Raw genomic sequence first — 24,941 nt, 5'->3', positions numbered from 1 at the left:
TCGGATAATCCGACTGTGTGTGGTATGCATCGGACTGATTCTGTCGGACCCAATTTTCCAACATGTTGGAAATATTTCCTGACCAACTGGTTCGATCGGACACTCCGATCATGTGTAGAGAATTTTGATCGGACCAAGTGCCACGCATGCTCAGATCAAATTCCTACATCAAAGCTATTGGCTACTAGCCTGAATGTAGTCCCGTCGTAATGAAATTACGTCATCACGTTCTGAAAGATCGGATTTTTCGACAACTTAGTCCGACTGTGTGTATGCAACAGTTTCGGACAAAATCCGACGGATTTGGTTGGCAGAATGTCCGACCGTGTGTACAAGGGCTAAGAAGACCTACCTCCTGCTTCTGGAGGTTCTAAAGCTGCCCATACGGGGTTGGATTTTCTCATGAGTGTTAGTAGAACGTTCGTTCATCAGGACTTTCTTTCTTGCCATCACTGAGTTGGCCAATTTCATTTGAAAGCGAGTTTTTTTTTTTCCCAATCCCGCTAGACCAGCCTTTCTCAACCTTTTCAACACCCTTGACATACTTCTCCGGTCTCGGGAAACCCCTTCTAAAAATTAGAACTCTACAACTCATGATACATTAGTGTGATGGTCATTGGGAAGAATGGTTCTCACACTTGTGGTCAGTGGGAAGAATGGTTCTCACACTTGTGGTCATTGGGAAGAATGGTCCTCACACTTGTGGTCATTGGGAAGAATGGTTCTCACACTTGTGGTCAGTGGGAAGAATGGTTCTCACACTTGTGGTCAGTGGGAAGAATGGTCCTCACACTTGTGGTCAGTGGGAAGAATGGTCCTCACACTTGTGGTCATTGGGAAGAATGGTCCTCACACTTGTGGTCATTGGGAAGAATGGTCCTTACACTTGTGGTCATTGGGAAGAATGGTCCTCACACTTGTGGTCAGTGGGAAGAATGGTCCTCACACTTGTGGTCATTGGGAAGAATGGTCCTCACACTTGTGGTCATTGGGAAGAATGGTCCTCACACTTGTGGTCAGTGGGAAGAATGGTCCTCACACTTGTGGTCATTGGGAAGAATGGTCCTCACACTTGTGGTCATTGGGAAGAATGGTCCTCACACTTGTGGTCAGTGGGAAGAATGGTCCTCACACTTGTGGTCAGTGGGAAGAATGGTCCTTACACTTGTGGTCATTGGGAAGAATGGTCCTCACACTTGTGGTCAGTGGGAAGAATGGTCCTTACACTTGTGGTCATTGGGAAGAATGGTCCTTCCACTTGTGGTCATTGGGAAGAATGGTCCTCACACTTGTGGTCATTGGGAAGAATGGTCCTTCCACTTGTGGTCATTGGGAAGAATGGTCCTCACACTTGTGGTCATTGGGAAGAGAGGTCCTCACACTTGTGGTCATTGGGAAGAATGGTCCTCACACTTGTGGTCATTGGGAAGAATGGTCCTCACACTTGTGGTCATTGGGAAGAATGGTCCTCACACTTGTGGTCATTGGGAAGAATGGTCCTCACACTTGTGGTCATTGGGAAGAATGGTCCTCACACTTGTGGTCAGTGGGAAGAATGGTCCTCACACTTGTGGTCAGTGGGAAGAATGGTCCTTACACTTGTGGTCATTGGGAAGAATGGTCCTCACACTTGTGGTCAGTGGGAAGAATGGTCCTCACACTTGTGGTCAGTGGGAAGAATTACCTCCTTACAGATGGCTAAAAAGATCAATGGTGTCGGTGGGAACTTATCTGAGAGGCAGAAATTGCCCAATGCTGAAGGAACCCCTACAACCTCTGGAGGAACCCTACTGCGCTAGACCATTAGTATTCAATGGGTTTCCATTACTATGCGTTTGGTTTTTCGTAAGGAAATCCACAGTTAGATCTTTCTTAATTTAAGAAAAGTTTTCCATCCTGCTCCTTTTTTTTGGGGATTTCATCCTTTATCGGAAAGCAAGTGTCGATTTGACCCCAATAGAAAAATTGAACAAACCCTCCAAAAATGACAAGGAATTTGCCTCCGACCCGCTTCATGCTCTCCAATGTGCCTCGACGGGCAGATCTTCCGGGTTTGGTGTTCAGCAGCTCTTCTCGCAGGAGGTCATCATCACTCCAGTTCTGAATGAGGAGCACTTTCAGGGTTTCTACTTGAACCTATGAACAGTTCCCAAGCCATATGGAGGAGTTTGGCCAGTTCTGGGTCTGAAGACTCTCAATTTGTTCCTGCAGGTTCAAGAGAAGCGGCTTGGTCGGTCGTTGCCTCCCTCCTTCCAGTAGAATTTTTTGGCCTCAGTAGCTTTTTTATACCGTGGGTGCTCAACCTGTGGCCCTCCAACTGTTGTAGAACTCGGCCTTTGAGAGTCATGCTTGTAAGTGTCAGCCTTGCAATGCCTCATGGGACTTGTAGTTCAACAACAGCTTGGTGAGGGGCACAGGTTGAGCACCCACGTCTTATGCATTCTATTTTTTCCTCTTCACAAACATCTGCATATTGTAGTGGGTGACCAGCATTACCGATTTGTCACCCTTCCCTTAGGCCTGTCCAAGGCCCCCCCCCCCCCAAGTTTTCACCATGTGCTTGCACTGGTCCTAGCTCTGCTGCTTTCCTAGAGAATACATGTTGGGGGTTGTGGAATGGGAATGTTGTGGAACGGGAATGTTGTGGGTTGTGGAATGGGAATGTTGTGGAATGGGAATGTTGTGGAATGGGAATGTTTTGGAATGGGAATGTTGTGGAACGGGAATGTTGTGGAACCGGAATGTTGTGGAACGGGAATGTTGTGCAACGGGAATGTTGTGCAACGGGAATGTTGTGCAACGGGAATGTTGTGGAACGGGAATGTTGTGGAACGGGAATGTTGTGGAACGGGAATGTTGTGGAATGGGAATGTTGGGGGTTGTGGAATGGGAATGTTGTGGGTTGTGGAATGGGAATGTTGTGGGTTGTGGAATGGGAATGTTGTGGGTTGTGGAACGGGAATGTTGGGGGTTGTGGAACGGGAATGTTGGGGGTTGTGGAACGGGAATGTTGGGGGTTGTGGAACGGGAATGTTGGGGGTTGTGGAACGGGAATGTTGGGGGTTGTGGAACGGGAATGTTGGGGGTTGTGGAACGGGAATGTTGGGGGTTGTGGAACGGGAATGTTGGGGGTTGTGGAACGGGAATGTTGGGGGTTGTGGAACGGGAATGTTGGGGGTTGTGGAACGGGAATGTTGGGGGTTGTGGAACGGGAATGTTGGAGGTTGTGGAATGGGAATGTTGGGGGTTGTGGGTTGTGGAATGTTGGGGGTTGTGGGTTGTGGAATGTTGGGGGTTGTGGAATGGGAATGTTGGGGGTTGTGGAATGGGAATGTTGGGGGTTGTGGAATGGGAATGATGGGGGTTGTGGAATGGGAATGTTGGGGGTTGTGGAATGGGAATGTTGGGGGTTGTGGAATGGGAATGTTGGGGGTTGTGGAATGGGAATGTTGGGGGTTGTGGAATGGGAATGTTGGGGGTTGTGGAACGGGAATGTTGGGGGTTGTGGAATGGGAATGTTGGGGGTTGTGGAATGGGAATGTTGGGGGTTGTGGAACGGGAATGTTGGAGGTTGTGGAACGGGAATGTTGGGGGTTGTGGGTTGTGGAATGGGAATGTTGGGGGTTGTGGGTTGTGGAATGTTGGGGGTTGTGGAATGGGAATGTTGGGGGTTGTGGAATGGGAATGTTGGGGGTTGTGGAATGGGAATGTTGGGGGTTGTGGAATGGGAATGTTGGGGGTTGTGGAATGGGAATGTTGGGGGTTGTGGAATGGGAATGTTGGGGGTTGTGGAATGGGAATGTTGGGGGTTGTGGAATGGGAATGTTGGGGGTTGTGGAATGGGAATGTTGGGGGTTGTGGAATGGGAATGTTGGGGGTTGTGGAATGGGAATGTTGGGGGTTGTGGAATGGGAATGTTGGGGGTTGTGGAATGGGAATGTTGGAGGTTGTGGAATGGGAATGTTGGGGGTTGTGGGTTGTGGAATGTTGGGGGTTGTGGGTTGTGGAATGTTGGGGGTTGTGGAATGGGAATGTTGGGGGTTGTGGAATGGGAATGTTGTGGCTTACCTGGGCAATCTCTTGCTTAAAGATCAGCCCTTCCTATCCCTGTCGGCCGATGTCCGGTGGACGGAACACACTCTCCAGAGATTCCGTTGTATCTCTACAGGACAGACTTCTGTCTCTTCTCTAGTTCTGGAGACCTTTTGGTCAACACTCCAATTTGTACCTTGTATGAGGTTCTCGGGCCGGATGGTGGTCCCTCCTTTTGAGGTAGGTCTGTATGCCCAGTCTCTCTCTCTCTCTCTCCAGATTATTAGGCTCCATTCACAAAGGGGTTTCTAGCAGTTTAAGGCCTCATGTACACTGCAGCTGGTAAATGGACGTTTAGGAGCGGTTCCCCGTTGACAGCTGAATATAAAGAAAAGAGTTGCCGCCATTAAAAAAAAAAAAAATCAGAAGAAAAAATCGGCGCGGGGTCCACCCCAATCCATACAATCCATACAATGCCCTTATCCAAGCAGGCCAGGAAAAGAGGGGAGCAAGTGAGCACCCCCGGGGACCATACCAGGCCACATGCCCTCATCGTGGAAGGGATGCTTTGGAGCAAGGCCCCCCCCCCCACCAAAGCACCTTGTTCCCATGTTGATGGGAACAAGGGCCTCTTCCCCACAACCCTGGCTGGTGGCTGTGGGGGTCTGGAATCACCGTGAGCGCCCCCCGGGACCATACCAGGCCACATGCCCTCAACATGGAAGGGATGCTTTGGAGCAGGGACTCACCCAAAGCACATTGTACCCATGTTGGGAACAAGGGCCTCTTCCTCACAACCCTGGCTGGTGGCTGTGGGGATCTACGGGGGCGGGGGGCTTATCAGAATCTGTAAGCCCCCCTTTAACAAGGGGATCCCCAGATCCCATCCCTCTGCCAGGTTGCAACCTCGGAAAAAGGGTCTGGTATGGATTTTGGGGGAAACCCACCCCGTGTTTTTTTTGTTTTGTTTTTTACAATATCGGCTGGGGGGTTCCCCTCAAAATTCATACCAGATCCAAAAGTATAAAATACTTTTATTTACATTCAGCTGTCAACGGGGTTCCCCACTGACATCCCAATGTAAATAAAAGTATTCCCGACATTAAAAAAATCTCAGGGGACAAAAAAAAACTGCGTGGGGGTCCCCCTCAATCCATACAAGTACCCCACACCATTTTTTTTCCCCCCCACCCCCCGAGATTTTTTTTTAATGGTGGCAATACTTACATTCAGTGAGGAACCCCGCTGACAGCTGATGACTCAACGGTTGTTGAGTGTCCTTCAGTGCCACCCATCGATGCCCACCACTGCCACCCATCAGTGCCACCTATTAGTGCCCATCACTGCCACCTATCGGTGCCCATCAGTGCAGCCTATCACCATACATCAATGAAGGAGAAAAATTACCAGTTTGCAAAATTTAATAACAAAATATAAAACGGTTTTGTATTTTTATTTAAAACATTTTCAGGCTTTTTACATTTTTTCTTAACAAAAAAGAAAAAAAAAAAAAACGCAGAGGTGATCAAATACCACCAAAAGAAATCTCTATTTGTGGGGAATAAAAATGATAAAAATGTCCTGTGTGCACAATGTAGCACGACCGCGCAATTGTCGTTCAAAGAGTGACAGCGCTGAAAGCTGAAAATTGCCCTGGGCACGGGGGGGGGGGGGGGGGGTTTAAGTGGCCGGTATTGAAGTGGTTAATGGGAAAGAGGACTTCATTCTACTGAATTATGGAGGACCTGCTGCACCTTTCTGCTGTCCACATCCCAGGCGTGGAGATTTTGGCCGCTGTCCTCCCATGCGGTGTCGGCGTCTGAATCTATGAGAATGGCTCCCCGCCCGAGGGGGTGTTCCAAGTCCTGTGCCACAAGCGGCGGGAGCTAAACGTGGATCTCCTGTCTTCCGCATTCAACAACAAATTGGACAGGTTTGTCCCATGTTCCCCCGGGGACCCTTAGCCCTTTCGCAGTGTACTCCTCTGGAGACTGTGGGGTCAGTTCCACCTTCTCTTTGCCCCCTTTTTTATCTTTCCAGCTTCTCCCATGTTTGCTTTTCAGGTTTGAGATGCAGAACATTCTGGTGATTCTCTTTTGCCTTGAATTGGCCCAAGAGAACGTGGTACTCGGGGGATATTTACACTCCTGAAAAACGATCTATGGGCCTCTTCCAGAGCTTCTGGACATTCTGCCCCAAGGGCCAGTCCGCCATCCTGCGTCTTGGCCATTGGCTTTAGAAGCATGGCTGTTGAAGCCCAAGTCTTAAGGGACGGAGCCCTCTCAGGTTTGGTCATCCCTACCCTTTTGAACGCTACCAAGTCACCATCTTGCAAAGTCTACCATGGCGTCTTTAAAGCCTATTCTTATGTGGACATTCTGCCCCAAGGGCCAGTCCGCCATCCTGCATCTTGACCATTGGCTTTAGAAGCATGGCTGTTGAAGCATGGCTGTTGAAGCCCAAGTCTTAAGGGACGGAGCCCTCTCAGGTTTGGTCATCCCTACCCTTTTGAACGCTACCAAGTCACCATCTTGCAAAGTCTACCATGGCGTCTTTAAAGCCTATTTTTATGTGGACATTCTGCCCCAAGGGCCAGTCCGCCATCCTGCGTCTTGGCCATTGGCTTTAGAAGCATGGCTGTTGAAGCTCAAGTCTTAAGGGACGGAGCCCTCTCAGGTTTGGTCATCCCTACCCTTTTGAACGCTACCAAGTCACCATCTTGCAAAGTCTACCATGGCGTCTTTAAAGTGGTGAAAGAATGGGATATTTCATCGTACGGTTTACTCTATGAGATGCAGAACATTCTGGTGATTCTCTTTTGCCTTGAATTGGCCCAAGAGAACGTGGTACTCGGGGGATATTTACACTCCTGAAAAACGATCTATGGGCCCCTTCCAGAGCTTCTGTCCGCCATCCTGCGTCTTGGCCATTGGCTTTAGAAGCATGGCTGTTGAAGCCCAAGTCTTAAGGGACGGAGCCCTCTCAGGTTTGGTCATCCCTACCCTTTTGAACGCTACCAAGTCACCATCTTGCCAAGTCTACCATGGCGTTTTTAAAGCCTATTTTTATGTGGACATTCTGCCCCAAGGGCCAGTCCACCATCCTGCGTCTTGGCCATTGGCTTTAGAAGCATGGCTGTTGAAGCCCAAGTCTTAAGGGATGGAGCCCTATCAGGTTTGGTCATCTCTACCCTTTTGAACGCTACCAAGTCACCGTCTTGCAAAGTCTACCATGGCGTCTTTAAAGCCTATTTTTATGTGGACATTCTGCCCCATGGCCAGTCCGCCATACTGCGTCTTGGCCATTGGCTTTAGAAGCATGGCTGTTGAAGCCCAAGTCTTAAGGGACGGAGCCCTCTCAGGTTTGGTCATCCCTACCCTTTTGAACGCTACCAAGTCACCATCTTGCAAAGTCTACCATGGCGTTTTTAAAGTGATGAAAGAATGGGATATTTCATCGTACGGGTTACTCTATGAGATGCAGAACATTCTGGTGATTCTCTTTTGCCTTGAATTGGCCCAAGAGAACGTGGTACTCGGGGGATATTTACACTCCTGAAAAACGATCTATGGGCCCCTTCCAGAGCTTCTGTCCGCCATCCTGCGTCTTGGCCATTGGCTTTAGAAGCATGGCTGTTGAAGCCCAAGTCTTAAGGGACGGAGCCCTATCAGGTTTGGTTATCTCTACCCTTTTGAACGCTACCAAGTCACCGTCTTGCAAAGTCTACCATGGCGTCTTTAAAGCCTATTTTTATGTGGACATTCTGCCCCAGGGCCAGTCCGCCATCCTGCATCTTGGCCATTGGCTTTAGAAGCATGGCTGTTGAAGCCCAAGTCTTAAGGGACGGAGCCCTCTCAGGTTTGGTCATCCCTACCCTTTTGAACGCTACCAAGTCACCATCTTGCAAAGTCTACTATGAGTCTACTATGGCGTCTTTAAAGTGGTGAAAGAATGGGATATTTCATCGTACGGTTTACTCTATGAGATGCATCCTGCCCTTCCTCCAGTCTGGTCTTGATCGGCATCTGTCTCGGAGAACCATCGAATCCTTGCCTTGGTTTTGTTTCTGAGACCATTGGCCTCTCGTTCTTTAGCTGAGGCTTTTGTTGGGGGGGTGTCGCACACATGTCTCTTTCCCCTGTTCTGTGACTCCACAAGACCTTAATCTGGTTCTTTAGGTTCTCCAAAGGACGCACAATGAACCTGTTAGGAATGTTCCTTTGACCATACTCGCAAGGTGGCCTTTCTCATTGCTGCTACCTCCATGCAGAAGGTCTCCAGCAACTTTGTCCTGTAAAAAAACAACAACCTTTTTTTTTTTTTTTAGGCTTGTCCCGAGGCCCAAAGCCACGTTTGTCCTTGAGGTGGTTTCCTATTTCCATCTCAACCAGAACATTGTTTTTCCCTCCTTATGTTCTACTCTGAAACATCTCAAGAAGATTCCTGTCCACGGTCTTGACATAGTCTGCATTGTGAGACTTCTCTACAGCCTTTTCTAGACAATCAGATTTGTGCTTCCCAAGGGATCCCGCAGAGGGTTTCTTACTCCACCATTACTGGGGGGATCTGAGAAGTGTTCATTTGAGCTAATGGTCTAAAAGTTTGGGTCCCTCCCTTCCCTGTTAGGGTGCCCTCTACTATATCCGTTAGGGATCTTCAACATCTTATATCATGATAACCTTGTGTCTGGATGGTGACTGTATCATTGTGTGTGTCAGGTTCCTATAAGGTGTCAGGATGTCACTGTCTATTTCTCCATGGAGGAGTGGGAGTATTTAGAAGGACACAAGGATCTCTACAAGGACGTCATGATGGACAATCAGCCGCCCCTCACATCACCGGGTAAGAGGAGACTTTATTGTAAAGGAGAGAGCAGTACGGAGGCTCCACCTAGATCCCCCATCATCTGATAAACACATAGAAACAATGTATTCAGTCAGTGTGTGTGTTTCCTACAGATGGATCCAGTAATGGGAACCCACCAGAGAGATGTCCCCGTCCTCTGTATTCCCGGGATTCCACACAGGAAGATCTCACCATCCCCCACCATCATCAGGTAGGTGAGGAATAATCGCTGGTGGTTAACATTTCTACACAAGCATGTTTGTTACAATGTTTTTCTTTTTTTAATTTTATATTTAGAGTGGAAACCTTGAAGATTATAATATTGTTGTTAAAGAAGAGTATAAAGAGGAGGATGAGGAGTATGGAGTGATGGAGGAGTTTTCAGAAGGACACAAGGATATGATGGAGCCACCAAATACCAGGAACCCACCAGAGAGATGTCCCCATCCTCTGTATTCCCGGGATTCCACACAGGAAGGTCACACCATCCCCCACCATCATCAGGTAGATGAGGAACAATCACTGATAGTATCATTAGGATCTGTACATTATCTGCATTGTTACCATTGATGTCATTTTTATTATATTTTCAGAGTGGAAACCTGAATTCTAAAGTTGAGGTCAAAGAAGAGATAAAAGAGGAGGATGGGGTGATGGAGGAGTATCTAAAAGAACACAAAGATATGTACCAGGACACCATGGTGGGGTCATCCAGCTACAGAAACCCACCAGAGAGATGTCCCCGTCCTCTGTATTCCACACAGGAAGGTCACACCACCCCCCACCATCATCAGGTAGGTGGGACAAAGCATCTAGAATATGAAAGTAACTCATAGAGATGATGTATAGATCCCATAAGATGAACTGTTCTCTCATGTTCTTGGTTTAGGGTGAAGATCTGATAGATATAAAGGTTGAGGTTAAATCAGAAGAAGAAGAAGAGACTTATGTGGGGGATGATCAGCAGTCTATGGAGGAGGATGGAATAACGGGGACATTTATAGAGGAGGACACTCCTACAGAGATCAGCACAGGTGGGTCATTAACACTAAATACATTCCTCCACCGATACTGCTCACTGATTGGTCCAGTAGGGTGGCGACTGACTGATAATAATCTGGTAATGTGCACTTTCCTGAATGTGTTCCCCATTCTGCTAATCCAATCTTATTTCTCTTGGACCCCTGAACTCTATGCATTATGTTGTATTGTATGCTACATACTCCTGACCCCTGCATGCTATATGGTATGTTACCTACTGTACTTCTGACTCCATGCACCCTATAAGTTATGTTGTATGTTGCATACTCCTGACTCCTGCACAGTATATGTCATGTTGTGTGTTGCATATTTCAGACCCCCCCCCGCCCACTCTATGTATTATGTTGTCACATACTCGGGGGCCCCTGCACTCTACATTGTTACATGCTACATACTCCTGTCACCTACATTGTATACACTTTGTTGTACATTACATAGTCTTGTACTCGGGTATTCAGACTCAGTTTACCCATTCCCCTTTAACCCACGCCCTCTATTCAGCACAGGGTACTAAAATTAAAGGAGGCGCAGGATGAGTTACACATTCCCCCCACTAAAGGTCTTTGGTCCCCAAAGAAACATAATTTGTAGTTTCAAATTAACTATAGTTATCTTAGCATCTGCATGGAACCAAGTAACTGTTTTTAGCATAACTTGCAAGCAATGTTGTGGCCCACCATGGTATGTCAGTTTACAGGGTAGGGGTTATCACCCACTGGTACCGTGGCTTAATGAACAGCAGTGAAGGCCTTTTCAGAACTGTTCCTCATCCACCGGTATCCAAGCTTCTCTGTGGAACATTAGCATGTAAAGTGAATACCCCTCCACGTCATGGCTTTTACACGGAACACTGCCTATATATGTCTGTTCCGGTGTTATTTATTTTCTGATGTGGGTGTCCCTAACATGTTCACAAGGGTACGATTGAAGACTGTGGGTCTCTATCACATATCTGGCATGAGACCGAGATAACAAGAGGGCTTCCTCTGTACACCCGTGACCCCCCAGCTGCTGTGAAACTACAAGTCCCATCATGCCTCTGCCTTTGGGAGGCATGTATGTAACAGTCAGCCTTGCAAGGCCTCCTGGGACTTGTAGTTCTGCAATGGCTGGAGGGCCACAGGTTGCGCAAGCATGCTCTATGCATTTTGTTTAGACACCCTCGGTGTGTAGCACAGGGAGTGAGCGAGCACAGAGTGTAATAGGTGCCAGGAGTCTGGAGGCAGGCTGGGCTGTGACGTGCATATGCAGACCAACAGAAAAATCAGGCTGGGAGCTTGGTCTGGATGGGCTGTAGTCAGCAGCCAAGGAGACAGGGTCGGAGGCAGCGTTAAAAACAAAAGTAAGGTAAGCTGTAGTCAAGGTCTAGCTGATGTCAACCTGAGAATCAACAGAGACGAGCCATGATCAGAAGCCTAGCTGTGGTTGAACCAGTAATTGGAGACAAACTGTGACCAGGTACTAGCTGAGGTCAACCCAAGAGACAAGTCATGGTCAGGAACTAGCTGAGGTCAGCACCAAAATCAGAGACAGGCCATGGTCAGGAACTAGCTGAGGTCAGCACCAAAATTAGAGCCAAGCCATGGTCAGGAACTAGCTGAGGTCAGCACCAAAATTAGAGACAAGCCATGGTCAGGAACTAGCTGAGGTCAGCACCAAAATTAGAGACAAGCCATGGTCAGGAACTAGCCAAAGTCAGTAGCAGAAAGGCAAAGCAGAAACAAGTCTAAGGGCAGACTGGGTCAGCAGTGGGAATCTCAGGAACAGTTTCAAGGTTCAAGCCACAGGTTATAGCTGAAGACTAACTACCTAGTTCAGCTCTCTTCTTTAAATAGACTGTCTGGAGCCAAGATTGGAAATTGTTGTGTGCTGTAAGTGCATATTTTCATCTGGCATGTCCGCACAAACGTGTATGCCTTGGAAACTGAATATCCTGGGGATTGTTGACGTGGAGGCACCAGAGATGGTGGGGACTTCCCTTGGAATAGCCACCAAGGCACTTCCCTTGGAATAGCTGTAGTCATTCAATGTGTAGCTGATGTCAACCTGAGAATCGTCAGAGACAGCCATGGTCAGAAGCCTAGCTGTGGTTGAACCAGGAATCAGAAACAAGCTGTGACCAGGTACTAGCTGAGGTCAACCCAAGAGACAAGTCATGGTCAGGAACTAGCTGAGGTCAGCACCGAAATCAGATACAAGCCATTGTCAGGAACTAGCTGAGGTCAGCACCAAAATCAGAGACAAGCCATGGTCAGGAACTAGCTGAGGTCAGCACCAAAATTAGAGACAAGCCATGGTCAGGAACTAGCCAAAGTCAGTAGCAGAAAGGCAAAGCAGAAACAAGTCTAAGGGCAGACTGGGTCAGCAGTGGGAATCTCAGGAACAGTTTCAAGGTTCAAGCCACAGGTTACAGCTGAAGACTAACTACCTAGTTCAGCTCTCTTCTTTAAATAGACTGTCTGGCGCCAAGATTGGAAATTGTTGTGTGCTGTAAGTGCATATTTTCATCTGGCATGTCCGCACAAACGTGTATGCCTTGGAAACTGAATATCCTGGGGATTGTTGACGTGGAGGCACCATAGATGGTGGGGACTTCCCTTGGAATAGCTGTAGTCAATGTGTAGCTGATGTCAACCTGAGAATCAGCAGAGACAGCCATGGTCAGAAGCCTAGCTGTGGTTGAACCAGGAATCAGAGACAAGCCGTGACCAGGTACTAGCTGAGGTCAACCCAAGAGACAAGTCATGGTCAGGAACTAGCTGAGGTCAGCACCAAAATCAGAGACAAGCCATGGTCAGGAACTAGCCAAAGTCAGTAGCAGAAAGGATGGATAAAGTTTCTGAACCATGGATCGCTGTAGGACTTGGTGCCAGAATTCTCGTAAGGATTCACCATAAGGGGGGACAAAGCATAAAAAACGCCTCGCTTGGTGAAATACAACCAATGATGGTTTATTGAAAATAATTAAAATTAAAACAGGACTAATAGTCTATAAAAATCATGTGATACATAAAAACAAAGTAATTGCAATGTGGGGAGCAACAAAATGCTTTTGTACTAGCTCAGGTCAACCTAAGACACAAGTCATGGTCAAGAACTAGCTGAGGGCAACACAGGAATCGGAGCCAAGCAAGGGCCAGGAACTAGCCGAGGTCAGTAGCAGAAAGGCAAAGCAGAGACAAGTCCACTGGATCAGCAGTGGGAAAGCAGATCTCAGGAACAGGTTCAGGGTTCAAGCCACAGGTTACAGCTGAAGACCATCTGGCAACTTCTAAGTTCAGCTTTCTTCTTAAAATAGGCCATCTAGTGGCAAGATTGGGAATGATTGTGTGCTGTAAGTGCGTATGTTCACGTGGCATGTCCACACAAACGTGTATGCACTGGAAACAACCAAACATCCTGGGGATTTTTGATGTGGGGGGCTTCAGAGATGGTGGGGACTTCCCTTGGAATAGCTGCCTTCTAGCTGGGATGCCCTACCGAGTTGGTCGCCTACCGAATAATTTGGGTCTGCTGGAATTTGGTGTCGCCTCTCTGCTGTAAATGCATACCCTCGAAGAAAGACAGAGGGTCTGTCTGTGTGTCTGGAATGAACACTCAACAATCAATTGGTCCTCTCCATCTTTCGATGGAGATGTTCATCACCACTGGTATTTCCAGGTGCCCGTTTGGTTCTTCACACCACCGAGCGGCGGTGACCGGGTTCATCTTGCTGGCTAAGCTCACACTTCCCGGAGCAGTCATTGCTCCGGGAAGAGGGTTCGAATACTGAATGAGGTCCCGCACATGTAGCAATACATAGCCAATAATAGCCAACAGTTTACGCTTTACAATATAAAAGGGAGACAATACAGTTACAATACAATAAAATAAAAGAGGGCCCTGCTCAGAAGAGCTTACAATCTAATAGGGTGGGTCGGGTGGTACAAAAGGTCGTAACTGTGGGGATTGAGCTGATGGAAGTGGTAGGAGATCAGTTGGAGACGTGATGGGCTTTCTGGAAGAGACGAGTTTTCAGGGATTGCCTGAAGGTAGAAGAGTAGGGGATAGCCGGACGGTGGAGGTAGCGAGTTCCAGAGGATTGGAGAGGCTCTGGAGAAATCCTGGAGACGAGTGTGGGAGGAGGAGACGAGAGAGCTTGAGAATAGGAGGTCTTGAGAAGAGCGGAGGGGACGGTTTGGGTGATATTTGGAGACAAGGTCGGTGATGACGCTCGGGGCAGAGTTGTGAATGGCTTTGTATGTTGTGGTTAGTATTTTGAATTTAATCCGCTGGGTGACTGGGAGCCAGTGTAGGGATTGGAGGAGAGGGATGGCAGACACTGATTGGGAGCCAGTGTAGGGATTGGAGGAGAGGGTTGGCAGACACTGATTGGGAGCCAGTGTAGGGATTGGAGGAGAGGGTTGGTGGACACTGATTGGAGACTAGTGTAGGGATTGTAGGAGAGGGTTGGTGGACACTGATTGGGAGCCAGTGTAGGGATTGGAGGAGAGGGTTGGCAGACACTGATTGGGAGCCAGTGTAGGGATTGGAGGAGAGGGTTGGTGGACACTGATTGGAGACTAGTGTAGGGATTGTAGGAGAGGGTTGGTGGACACTGATTGGGAGCCAGTGTAGGGATTGGAGGAGAGGGTTGGCAGACACTGATTGGGAGCCAGTGTAGGGATTGGAGGAGAGGGTTGGTGGACACTGATTGGGAGCCAGTGTAGGGATTGGAGGAGAGGTTTGGCAGATACTGATTGGGAGCCAGTGGAGGGATTGGAGGAGAGGGTTGGCAGACACTGATTGGGAGACTAGTGTAGGGATTGGAGGAGAGGGATGGCAGACACTGATTGGGAGCCAGTGGAGGGATTGGAGGAGAGGGTTGGCAGACACTGATTGGGAGACTAGTGTAGGGATTGGAGGAGAGGGTTGGCAGACACTGATTGGGAGCCAGTGGAGGGATTGGAGGAGAGGGTTGGCAGACACTGATTGGGAGACTAGTGTAGGGATTGGAGGAGAGGGATGGCAGACACTGATTGGGAGACTAGTGTAGGGATTGGAGGAGAGGGTTGGCATACACTGATTGGGAGCCAGTGTAGGGATTGGAGGAGAGGGTTGGCAGACACTGATTGGGAGCCAGTGTAGGGATTGGAGGAGAGGTTTGGCAGACACTGATTGGGAGACTAGTGTAGGGATTGAAGGAGAGGGTTGGCAGACACTGATTGGGAGACTAGTGTAGGGATTGGAGGAGAAGGTTGGCATACACTGATTGGGAGCCAGTGTAGGGATTGGAGGAGAGGGTTGGCAGACACTGATTGGGAGACTAGTGTAGGGATTGGAGGAGAGGGATGGCAGACACTGATTGGTAGACTAGTGTAGGGATTGGAGGAGAGGGTTGGCATACACTGATTGGGAGCCAGTGTAGGGATTGGAGGAGAGGGTTGGCAGACACTGATTGGGAGCCAGTGGAGGGATTGGAGGAGAGGGTTGGCAGACACTGATTGGGAGCCAGTGGAGGGATTGGAGGAGAGGATTGGCAGACACTGATTGGGAGCCAGTGTAGGGATTGGAGGAGAGGGTTGGCAGACACTGATTGGGAGCCAGTGGAGGGATTGGAGGAGAGGGTTGGCAGACACTGATTGGGAGCCAGTGTAGGGATTGGAGGAGAGGGATGGCAGACACTGAGTGGGAGCCAGTGTAGGGATTGGAGGAGAGGGTTGGCAGACACTGATTGGGAGCCAGTGTAGGGATTGGAGGAGAGGGTTGGCAGACACTGATTGGGAGCCAGTGGAGGGATTGGAGGAGAGGGATGGCAGACACTGAGTGGGAGCCAGTGTAGGGATTGGAGGAGAGGGGTGGTGGACACTAAGCGGTTGGTAAGCTGGATAAGTCTGACAGCAGCATTCATGATAGATGGGAGAGGGGAGGAGCCTATGGAGAGGCAGGCCAATGAGAAGGGAGTTGCAATAGTCAAGGCGAGAGATAACGAGGGGGTGAATGAGGATCTTGGTGGTTTCATGTGTTAAGAGAGATGTTGCCGACGTACAAACTTTTGACAACGATTGGACTTGGGGCTGAAATGACAAGTCGGAGTCTAGGGTTACACCGAGTACTCTGGGGGAGGGGAGGGACTGATGGTTGCATTGTTAAATTTGATGGCAAAGTCATGGAGGGGGGCACGGGCGGGGGGGGGGGGAATATTATATTAATAGCCCAGTTTTAGAGAGATTTCGTTTAAGGAAGTGGTGGGACATCCATGCTGAGATGTCAGTAAGTTAGTAATGGAGAGGAGACTGAAGGAGTGAGGTGAGGAGTAGACAGATAGATTTGGGTGTCATCGGTGGTGGTATTGGAAGCCGTGGGCGGTTATCAGGTGACCAAGGGAGGAGGTGTAGATAGAGAAGAGAAGGAGTCCAAGAACAGAGCCTTGGGGGACCCCCACAGAAAGGGGCAATCGAGAGGAGGAGACAGTTGTAGGTAACACTGAAGGAGCGATGTGATAGGTAGGCAGAGAACCAGGATAGAGCAGAATCTTGGAGGCCAAGGGAATGTAGTTTGAGAAGGAGCGGGTGGTCACCAGTATCAAAGGCCGCATCAGACAGCTTTAATACTCCCTTTAGATCATGACTTATCACTGGCCAGTGGGTAAAACTGCCACAGAGTCTGCTGGCGGTGGGGCCCTATTTGATGGTGGAGCGCTCAAAACCCTCAAGTGAAGGTATTTGTCATCGTGGAGGTGGGGCTTAGATCCAGGACACTAATGCAGCCAATTGCATTTCTCAAGGGAATGTAGTTTGAGAAGGAGCGGGTGGTCAGCAGTATCAAAGGCCGCATCAGACAGCTTTAATACTCCCTTTAGATCATGACTTATCACTGGCCAGTGGGTAAAACTGCCAGAGAATCTGCTGGCGGTGGGGCCCTATTTGATGGTGGAGCGCTCAAACCCTCAAGTGAAGGTATTTGTCATCGTGGAGGTGGGACTTAGATCCAGGACACTAATGCAGCCAATTGCATTTCTCAAGGGAATGTAGTTTGAGAAGGAGCGGGTGGTCAGCAGTATCAAAGGCCACATCAGACAGCTTTAATACTCCCTTTAGATCGTGACTTATCACTGACCAGTGGGTAAAACTGCCACAGAGTCTGCTGGCGGTGGGGCCCTATTTTATGGTGGAGCGCTCAAACCCTCAAGTGAAGGTATTTGTCATCGTGGAGGTGGGGCTTAGATCCAGGACACTAATGCAGCCAATTGCATTTCTCAAGGGAATGTAGTTTGAGAAGGAGCGGGTGGTCAGCAGTATCAAAGGCCGCATCAGACAGCTTTAATACTCCCTTTAGATCATGACTTATCACTGACCAGTGGGTAAAACTGCCACAGAGTCTGCTGGCGGTGGGGCCCTATTTGATGGTGGAGCGCTCAAACCCTCAAGTGAAGGTATTTGTCATCGTGGAGGTGGGGCTTAGATCCAGGACACTAATGCAGCCAATTGCATTTCTCAAGGGAATGTAGTTTGAGAAGGAGCGGGTGGTCAACCGTATCAAAGGCCGCATCAGACAGCTTTAACACTCCCTTTAGATCATGACTTATCACTGACCAGTGGGTAAAACTGCCACAGAGTCTGCTGGCGGTGGGGCCCTATTTTATGGTGGAGCGCTCAAACCCTCAAGTGAAGGTATTTGTCATCATGGAGGTGGGGCTTAGATCCAGGACACAAATGCAGCCAATTGCATTTCTCGTACCCTCTTTCCCTGATGCTGTAGCCTATCAGCTGCGAGGAGGAGATGCAGACTGCAAGCTGAGCAGCTCCTCCCATTTAAAAGAGCCACCAACTGGACTAAAATCCCCAAACTGTCACCCTTCTAAAACAGAGTCCTCATTATTCTTCTTATGCCGCGTACACCCGACCGGACTTTTTGACAGCAAAGGTCCGACGGACTCGTTCGATCGTGTGTGGGGCTCCATCGGACCTTTGCTTGCCAAAAATCCGGCGGACTTTAGAAATAGAACGCGTTTTACATTTTTCCGCCGGAACCGAGAAATCCGTTCGTGTGTGTGCTGGTCCGACGGACAAAAACCGACGCGAGGGCAGCTATTGGCTACTGGCTATGAACTTCCTTATTCTAGTCCAGTCGTACGTCAACGCGTTCGAATCCCTCGGACTTTGGCGTGATTGCGTGTGGCCAAGTCCGTTCATTCGGAAAAGTCCATCGGACCTAGTCCTTCGAAACAAGTCCGGTCGTGTGTACGCGGCATAAGTCTCCGATGTGGGTCTTTGAATAGATGTTGGAGATCCAGCAGACCAGTTGCCTTGATGGGGGGGGGGGGGATTGTAAGATCCTCAGGGACAAAGCTGCCTGATGTGGGCGGAGTCCTGGTTTAGGGGAACCAATCAGCTCATGTCTAGTAATAATCTTTGTATTTCTATTTTAGTAGATGGACGGGAGATGAGGAAAACCTCAGAGGATTGTCTCACTTTGTCTCCAGACTGTAAAGTAGAAGATGAGGACATCACACAGTATAGTCCAGGAGAAAACCCGGACGGTTCCGGACCATCGTATTCCTCTTATCCCGAGGAACCTCAGACTGTGCGGGACGGTTCCGTATCATCGTATTCCTCTTATCCCAAGGAACCTCAGACTGTGCGGGACGGTGCCGGACCATCGTATTCCTCTTATCCCGAGGAACCTCAGACTGTGCGGGACGGTTCCGGATCATCGTATTCCTCTTATCCCAAGGAACCTCAGACTGTGAGGGACGGTGCCGGACCATCGTATTCCTCTTATCCTGAGGAACCTCAGACTGTGCGGGACGGTGCCGGACCATCGTATTCCTCTTATCCTGAGGAACCTCAGACTGTGAGGGACGGTGCCGGACCATCGTATTCCTCTTATCCCAAGGAACCTCAGACTGTGCGGGACGGTTCCGTATCATCGTATTCCTCTTATCCCAAGGAACCTCAGACTGTGCGGGACGGTGCCGGACCATCGTATTCCTCTTATCCCGAGGAACCTCAGACTGTGCGGGACGGTGCCGGACCATCGTATTCCTCTTATCCCGAGGAACCTCAGACGGTGCGGGACGGTGCCGGACCATCGTATTCCTCTTATCCTGAGGAACCTCAGACTGTGCGGGACGGTGCCGGACCATCGTATTCCTCTTATCCCGAGGAACCTCAGACTGTGCGGGACGGTTCCGGATCATCGTATTCCTCTTATCCCAAGGAACCTCAGACTGTGCGGGACGGTGCCGGACCATCGTATTCCTCTTATCCCGAGGAACCTCAGACTGTGCGGGACGGTTCCGGACCATCGTATTCCTCCTATCCTGAGGAACCTCAGACTGTGCGGGACGGTGCCGGACCATCGTATTCCTCCTATCCTGAGGAACCTCAGACTGTGCGGGACGGTGCCGGACCATCGTATTCCTCTTATCCCGAGGAACCTCAGACTGTGGGGGACGGCGTAATTTTTGCTTGTATTGAGTGTGGAATGTGTTTTGTCAAAAAATCCGATTTAGATGACCACCAACTTTCTCACGAGCAGGAAAAGCCCCATTCCTGTCCCGAGTGCGGGAAAAGTTATCCACGGAAATTGGCACTGGTCAGACATCTAAGATCGCACACGGGCGAGAAGCCGTATTCTTGTGCCGTGTGCGGGAAATGTTACCCATGGAAATGGGCACTTGTCAGACATCAAAGATCTCACACGGGTGAGAAGCCGTATTCCTGCTCTGAGTGCGGGAAATGCTTTTTGTGGCAATCTCAACTTCTCAAGCATCAGATCACTCATACAGGCAACGTGCCCTTTTCCTGTTCTGAGTGCGGGAAAAGTTTCACCGTGAAATCGGCTCTTGTCAGACATGAGAGGTCTCACACCGGGGAGAAGGTGTACTCCTGCTCTGAGTGCGGGAAATGTTTTCTGTGGCAGTCCCAACTTATCAGGCATCAGGTAATTCATACAGGCAGCATGCCTTTTTCCTGTGCTGAGTGCGGGAAATGTTTCCCATTGAAATCATCACTTGTCAGGCATGAGAGGTCTCACGCAGGGGAAAAGCCGCATTCCTGCAATGAGTGCGGGAAATGTTTTTCACGGATGTCTTATCTGTCTGAACATCAGAGGTGTCACACCGGGGAGAAACCGCATGCCTGTCCCGAGTGCGGCAAACGTTTTCTGCGTAAACCGGATCTAGCTGCACATCAGAGGTGTCACACGGGGGAGAAGCCCTTTCCCTGTCCTGAGTGCGGGAAGTCTTTTTCACAGAAGTCCAATCTTTACGTACATCTGAGGTCCCACTCAGGCATGAAGCCGTATTCCTGCTCCGAGTGCGGGAAGTGTTATACAAGGAAATCGGAGCTTGCCTCGCATCAGAGATCTCACACGGGGGAAAAGCCGTACTCCTGTCCTGACTGTGGGCAACGCTATGCGATGAAATCCTCGCTTGTCAAACATCAGAAATCTCACATGGGGGAGAAGCCGTATTCCTGCCCTGAGTGCGGGAAATGTTTTTCGGGGAAGTCCAATCTTTCCGTGCATCGGCTGTGCCACACAGCGGAGAAGCCGTTTTCCTGCTCTGAGTGCGGGAAATGTTTTGTACGTAAAGCAGATCTTCTTCGGCATCAGAGGTGCCACGCGGGGGAGAAGCCCCTGAAGAAAGTTCCTGCCCCGAGTGCGGGAAAAGATTCTCAAAGCAGTGCGGTCTTGCCAAGCCCACACGACCCTTGAGGGACATATCAGTGTCCGGGTTGTTCGGGAAATGTCGTCTACTTGAATTTGTTTTTTGTGTCACATATCGGCTATTGGGTGCCCTGGAGGAGCAGAATCTGGTGGGGGGTAAATTTCACCAGGAACAATGGAGCCCCAACATTGACCTGAGCAAGGCGTTGCCTCCCGAAGATCGAAATCTATATTTCTACTTAGTCACGATATTCTTTGTAAGTTGATGAATAAAAGTTTGATTTTAGACTTGGCTTATTTTTCTTTATTCCTTTTCTACCAGAAGTGACCCGCTTTGGTCTTTGACCCCCATAAATCTCAGGAACGTCTGTTGTAGACTCCAATTATAAGGCCATCACTTCATAGACCCATCTATCGTTCCTCCCGTAATTCCTCCTCCGCATCATCACCACCTCCAACTTTCTTCCTCGCTTTCATGTCACATCTAACATAGAGGAACCCCCCTCCATCTTTTCTATGCCCCGTGTCCCTCAAAACAAGAGGATCAGCATGAAAGACGAACAGCCCAGTCTTATGAGGAGTCAAGCCATGTTTCTGGAACACCAACCACATCTCCAACCACAAGATCATCATTCTTCCTCACTTTCACATCACATCTAACATAGAGGAACCCCTCTCCATCTTTTTTATGCCCCATGTCCCTCTAAACAAGATTATGATCATGAATACAAACAGCCCAGTCTTATGAGGAGTCAAGCCGTGTTTCTGGAACACCAACTACATTCTCATTCCCATTTATCTTCCACCCGTAATTCCTCCTCCGCGCCATCACCACATCTCCAACCACAAGATAAACTTTCTTCCTCACTTTCACATCACATCTAACATAGTGGAACCCCTCTCCATCTTTTCTATGCCCCGTGTCCCTCTAAACAAGAGGATCAGCATGAAAGACGAACAGCCCAGTCTTGTGAGGAGTCAAGCCTTGTTTCTGGAACACCAACCACATCTCCAACCACAAGATCATCTTTCTTCCTCACTTTCACATCACATCTAATATAGAGAAACCTCCCCCCCCCCCCCCCACCTTTTCTATGTTCCATGTTCCTCTAAACAAGATTATGATCATGAATACAAACAGCCCAGTCTTATGAGGAGTCAAGCCGTGTTTCTGGAACACCAACCACATCTCCAACCACAAGATCATCATTCTTCCTCACTTTCACATCACATCTAATATAGAGAAACCCCCCCCCCCCTCCACCTTTTCTATGTTCCATGTTCCTCTAAACAAGATTATGATCATGAATACAAACAGCCCAGTCTTATGAGGAGTCAAGCTGTGTTTCTGGAACACCAACTACATTCTCATTCCCATTTATCTTCCACCCGTAATTCCTCCTCCGCATCATCATCACCTCCAACTTTCTTCCTTGCTTTCACATCACATCTAACATACAGGAACCCCCTCTCCATCTTTTCTATGTCCCGTGTCCCCCAAAACAAGAGGATCAGCATGAAAGACGAACAGCCCAGTCTTGTGAGGAGTCAAGCCATGTTTCTGGAACACCAACCACATCTCCAACCACAAGATCATCATTCTTTCTCACTTTCACATCACATCTAACATAGAGAAACCCCCCCCCCCCTCCACCTTTTCTATGTTCCATGTTCCTCTAAACAAGATTATGATCATGAATGCAAACAGCCCAGTCTTATGAGGAGTCAAGCCGTGTTTCTGGAACACCAACCACATCTCCAACCACAAGATCATCTTTCTTCCTCACTTTCACATCACATCTAACATAGAGAAACCTCCCCCCCCCCCCTCCACCTTTTCTATGTTCCATGTTCCTCTAAACAAGATTATGATCATGAATACAAACAGCCCAGTCTTATGAGGAGTCAAGCCGTGTTTCTGGAACACCAACTACATTCTCATTCCCATTTATCTTACACCCGTAATTCCTCCTCCGCATCATCACCACCTCCAACCACAAGATAAACTTTCTTCCTCACTTTCACATCACATCTAACATAGAGGAACCCCCCTCCATCTTTTTTATGCCCCATGTCCCTGTAAACAAGAGGATCAGCATGAATACGAACAGCCCAGTCTTTAGAGGAGTCAAGCCGTGTTTCTGGAACACCAACCACATCTCCAACCACAAGATCATCATTCTTCCTCACTTTTACCTCACATCACATCTAACATAAAAAAAACCTCCCCCCCCCCCCCCCCCTCCACCTTTTCTATGTTCCATGTTCCTCTAAACAAGATTATGATCATGAATACAAACAGCCCAGTCTTATGAGGAGTCAAGCCGTGTTTCTGGAACACCAACTACATTCTCATTCCCATTTATCTTCCACCCGTAATTCCTCCTCCGCATCATCACCACCTCCAACTTTCTTCCTTGCTTTCACATCTAACATAGAGGAACCCCCTCTCCATCTTTTTTATGCCCCATGTCCCTCTAAACAAGAGGATCAGCATGAAAGACGAACAGCCCAGTCTTGTGAGGAGTCAAGCCATGTTTCTGGAACACCAACCACATCTCCAACCACAAGATCATCATTCTTCCTCACTTTCACATCACATCCAATATAGAGAAATCTCCCCCCCCCCCCTCCACCTTTTCTATGTTCCATGTTCCTTTAAACAAGATTATGATCATGAATACAAACAGCCCAGTCTTATGAGGAGTCAAGCCGTGTTTCTGGAACACCAACTACGTTCTCATTCCCATTTTATCTTCCACCCGTAATTCCTCCTCCGCATCATCACCACATCTCCAACCACAAGATCAACTTTCTTCCTCACTTTCACATCACATCTAACATAGTGGAACCCCCCTCCATCTTTTCTATGTCCCGTGTTCCTCTAAACAAGGGGATCAGCATGAATACAAATGGCCCAGTCTTGTGAGGAGTCAAGTCGTGTTTCGGCAACTTCAACCACATCCTCCAACCACAAGATCGTCTTTCTTCCTCACTTTAGGAATCACATCTAACATAGAAAACCCCCCTCCATAATTTCTATGTCCCGTGTCCCTCTAAACAAGATGATCAGCATGAATATAAACAGCCCAGTCTTGTCAGGGGTCCAGCCATGTTTCTGGAACTCCAACCACATCCTCACCCTCTTTATAAACTTCAGAACGTCTGTTGTATACTCCAATTATAAGTACACAACTTCATAGACCCATCTATCTTTCCATCTGTAATTCCTTCTCCGCACCATCACAACCTCCAACCACTATCTTTCTTCCTCACTTTCACTTAACATCTAACATAGAGGACCTCCCTCTCCATCTTTTCTATGTCTCATGTCCCTCTAAACAAGAGGATCAGCATAAATACGAACAGCCCGGTCTAGTCAGGAGTTTCTGGAACACCAACTAAATGATGGGTTTCCCCAAGCAATGTTATTAACTCTTAGGTCATGGCGGATAAAGGGGAGATTCTTTGTAAGTTGATTAAAAAAAGTTTGACTTTGGATTTGTTATATAAAAGTTTATTTCCTCTTATTCCTTTTCTACCACAAGTGACCCAGATTGGTTGCTTATTCTCACCCTCTCCATAAATTTTAGAATGTCTGTAGTAGACTCCAATTATAAGTTTATCAGTTCATAGACCCATCTATCATTCCACCCGTAGTTCCTCCTCCGCATCATCACCACCTCCAACCACAAGATAAACTTTCTTCCTCACTTTCACATCACATCTAACATAGTGGAACCCCCCTCCATCTTTTCTATGTCCCGTGTCCCTCTAAACAAGGGGATCAGCATGAATACCAGCAGCCCAGTCTTGTGAGAAGTCAAGTCGTGTTTCGGCGACTCCAACCACATCCTCCAACCACAAGATCGTTTTTCTTCCTCACTTTCGAATCACATCTAACATAAAGAACTCGCCTCCATCTTATCTAAGTCCTGTGTCCCTCTAAACAAGGGGATCAGCATGAATACAAACAGCCCAGTCTTGTCAGGAGTCCAGCCATGTTTCTGGAACTCCAACTACATCTTCACTCTCAGTATAAATTTCAGGACGTCTGTTGTATACTCCAATTATAAGTACATCACTTCATAGACCCATCTATCTTTTCACCAGTAATTCCTTTTCCGCACCATCACCACCTCCAACCACTATCTTTCTTCCTCACTTTCAGATCACATCTAACCTATAGGAACCCCCTCTCCATCTTTTCTATGTCCCGTGTCCCTCTAAACAAGGGGATCAGCATGAATACCAGCAGCCCAGTCTTGTGAGAAGTCAAGTTGTGTTTCTGGAACTCCAACCACATCCTCCAACCACAAGATCATCATTCTTCCTCACTTTCGAATCACATCTAACATAGAGAAATCACC

General features: G+C 48.4%; 3 protein-coding genes across 3 annotated transcripts in view; all 3 read left to right on the top strand.

The window, feature by feature from the left end:
* LOC143955898 (uncharacterized) overlaps positions 1-10,277 on the top strand; it is a 168,706-nt gene extending 158,429 nt beyond the window's left edge. The window contains exons 3-4 of the mRNA XM_077466021.1: positions 9,471-9,671; positions 9,767-10,277. Coding sequence (XP_077322147.1) covers positions 9,471-9,671; positions 9,767-10,147 — 582 coding nt within the window. The 3' untranslated portion in view covers positions 10,148-10,277. The remainder of the gene's footprint in view (positions 1-9,470; positions 9,672-9,766) is intronic.
* Positions 7,810-24,941, top strand: part of LOC143955957 (uncharacterized) — a 151,943-nt gene continuing 134,811 nt past the window's right edge. The window contains exon 1 of the mRNA XM_077466082.1: positions 7,810-9,088. The gene's annotated coding sequence lies outside the window, so the exon portion shown is untranslated. The remainder of the gene's footprint in view (positions 9,089-24,941) is intronic.
* Positions 17,057-24,941, top strand: part of LOC143955430 (uncharacterized) — a 31,509-nt gene continuing 23,624 nt past the window's right edge. Inside the window, exon 1 of the mRNA XM_077465478.1 lies at positions 17,057-20,617. Within this exon, the coding sequence (XP_077321604.1) occupies positions 18,256-20,617 (2,362 nt within the window). The 5' untranslated portion in view covers positions 17,057-18,255. The remainder of the gene's footprint in view (positions 20,618-24,941) is intronic.

Source organism: Lithobates pipiens, unplaced genomic scaffold, assembly GCF_037356315.1.
Source record: "Lithobates pipiens isolate NorthernLeopardFrog02 unplaced genomic scaffold, aLitPip1_a1.2 Scaffold_35, whole genome shotgun sequence".
Classification (NCBI taxonomy): Eukaryota; Metazoa; Chordata; class Amphibia; order Anura; family Ranidae; genus Lithobates; species Lithobates pipiens.
The sequence above is the reverse complement of the archived record's forward strand: the minus strand, read 5'-3'. Positions and strand labels throughout refer to the sequence as shown.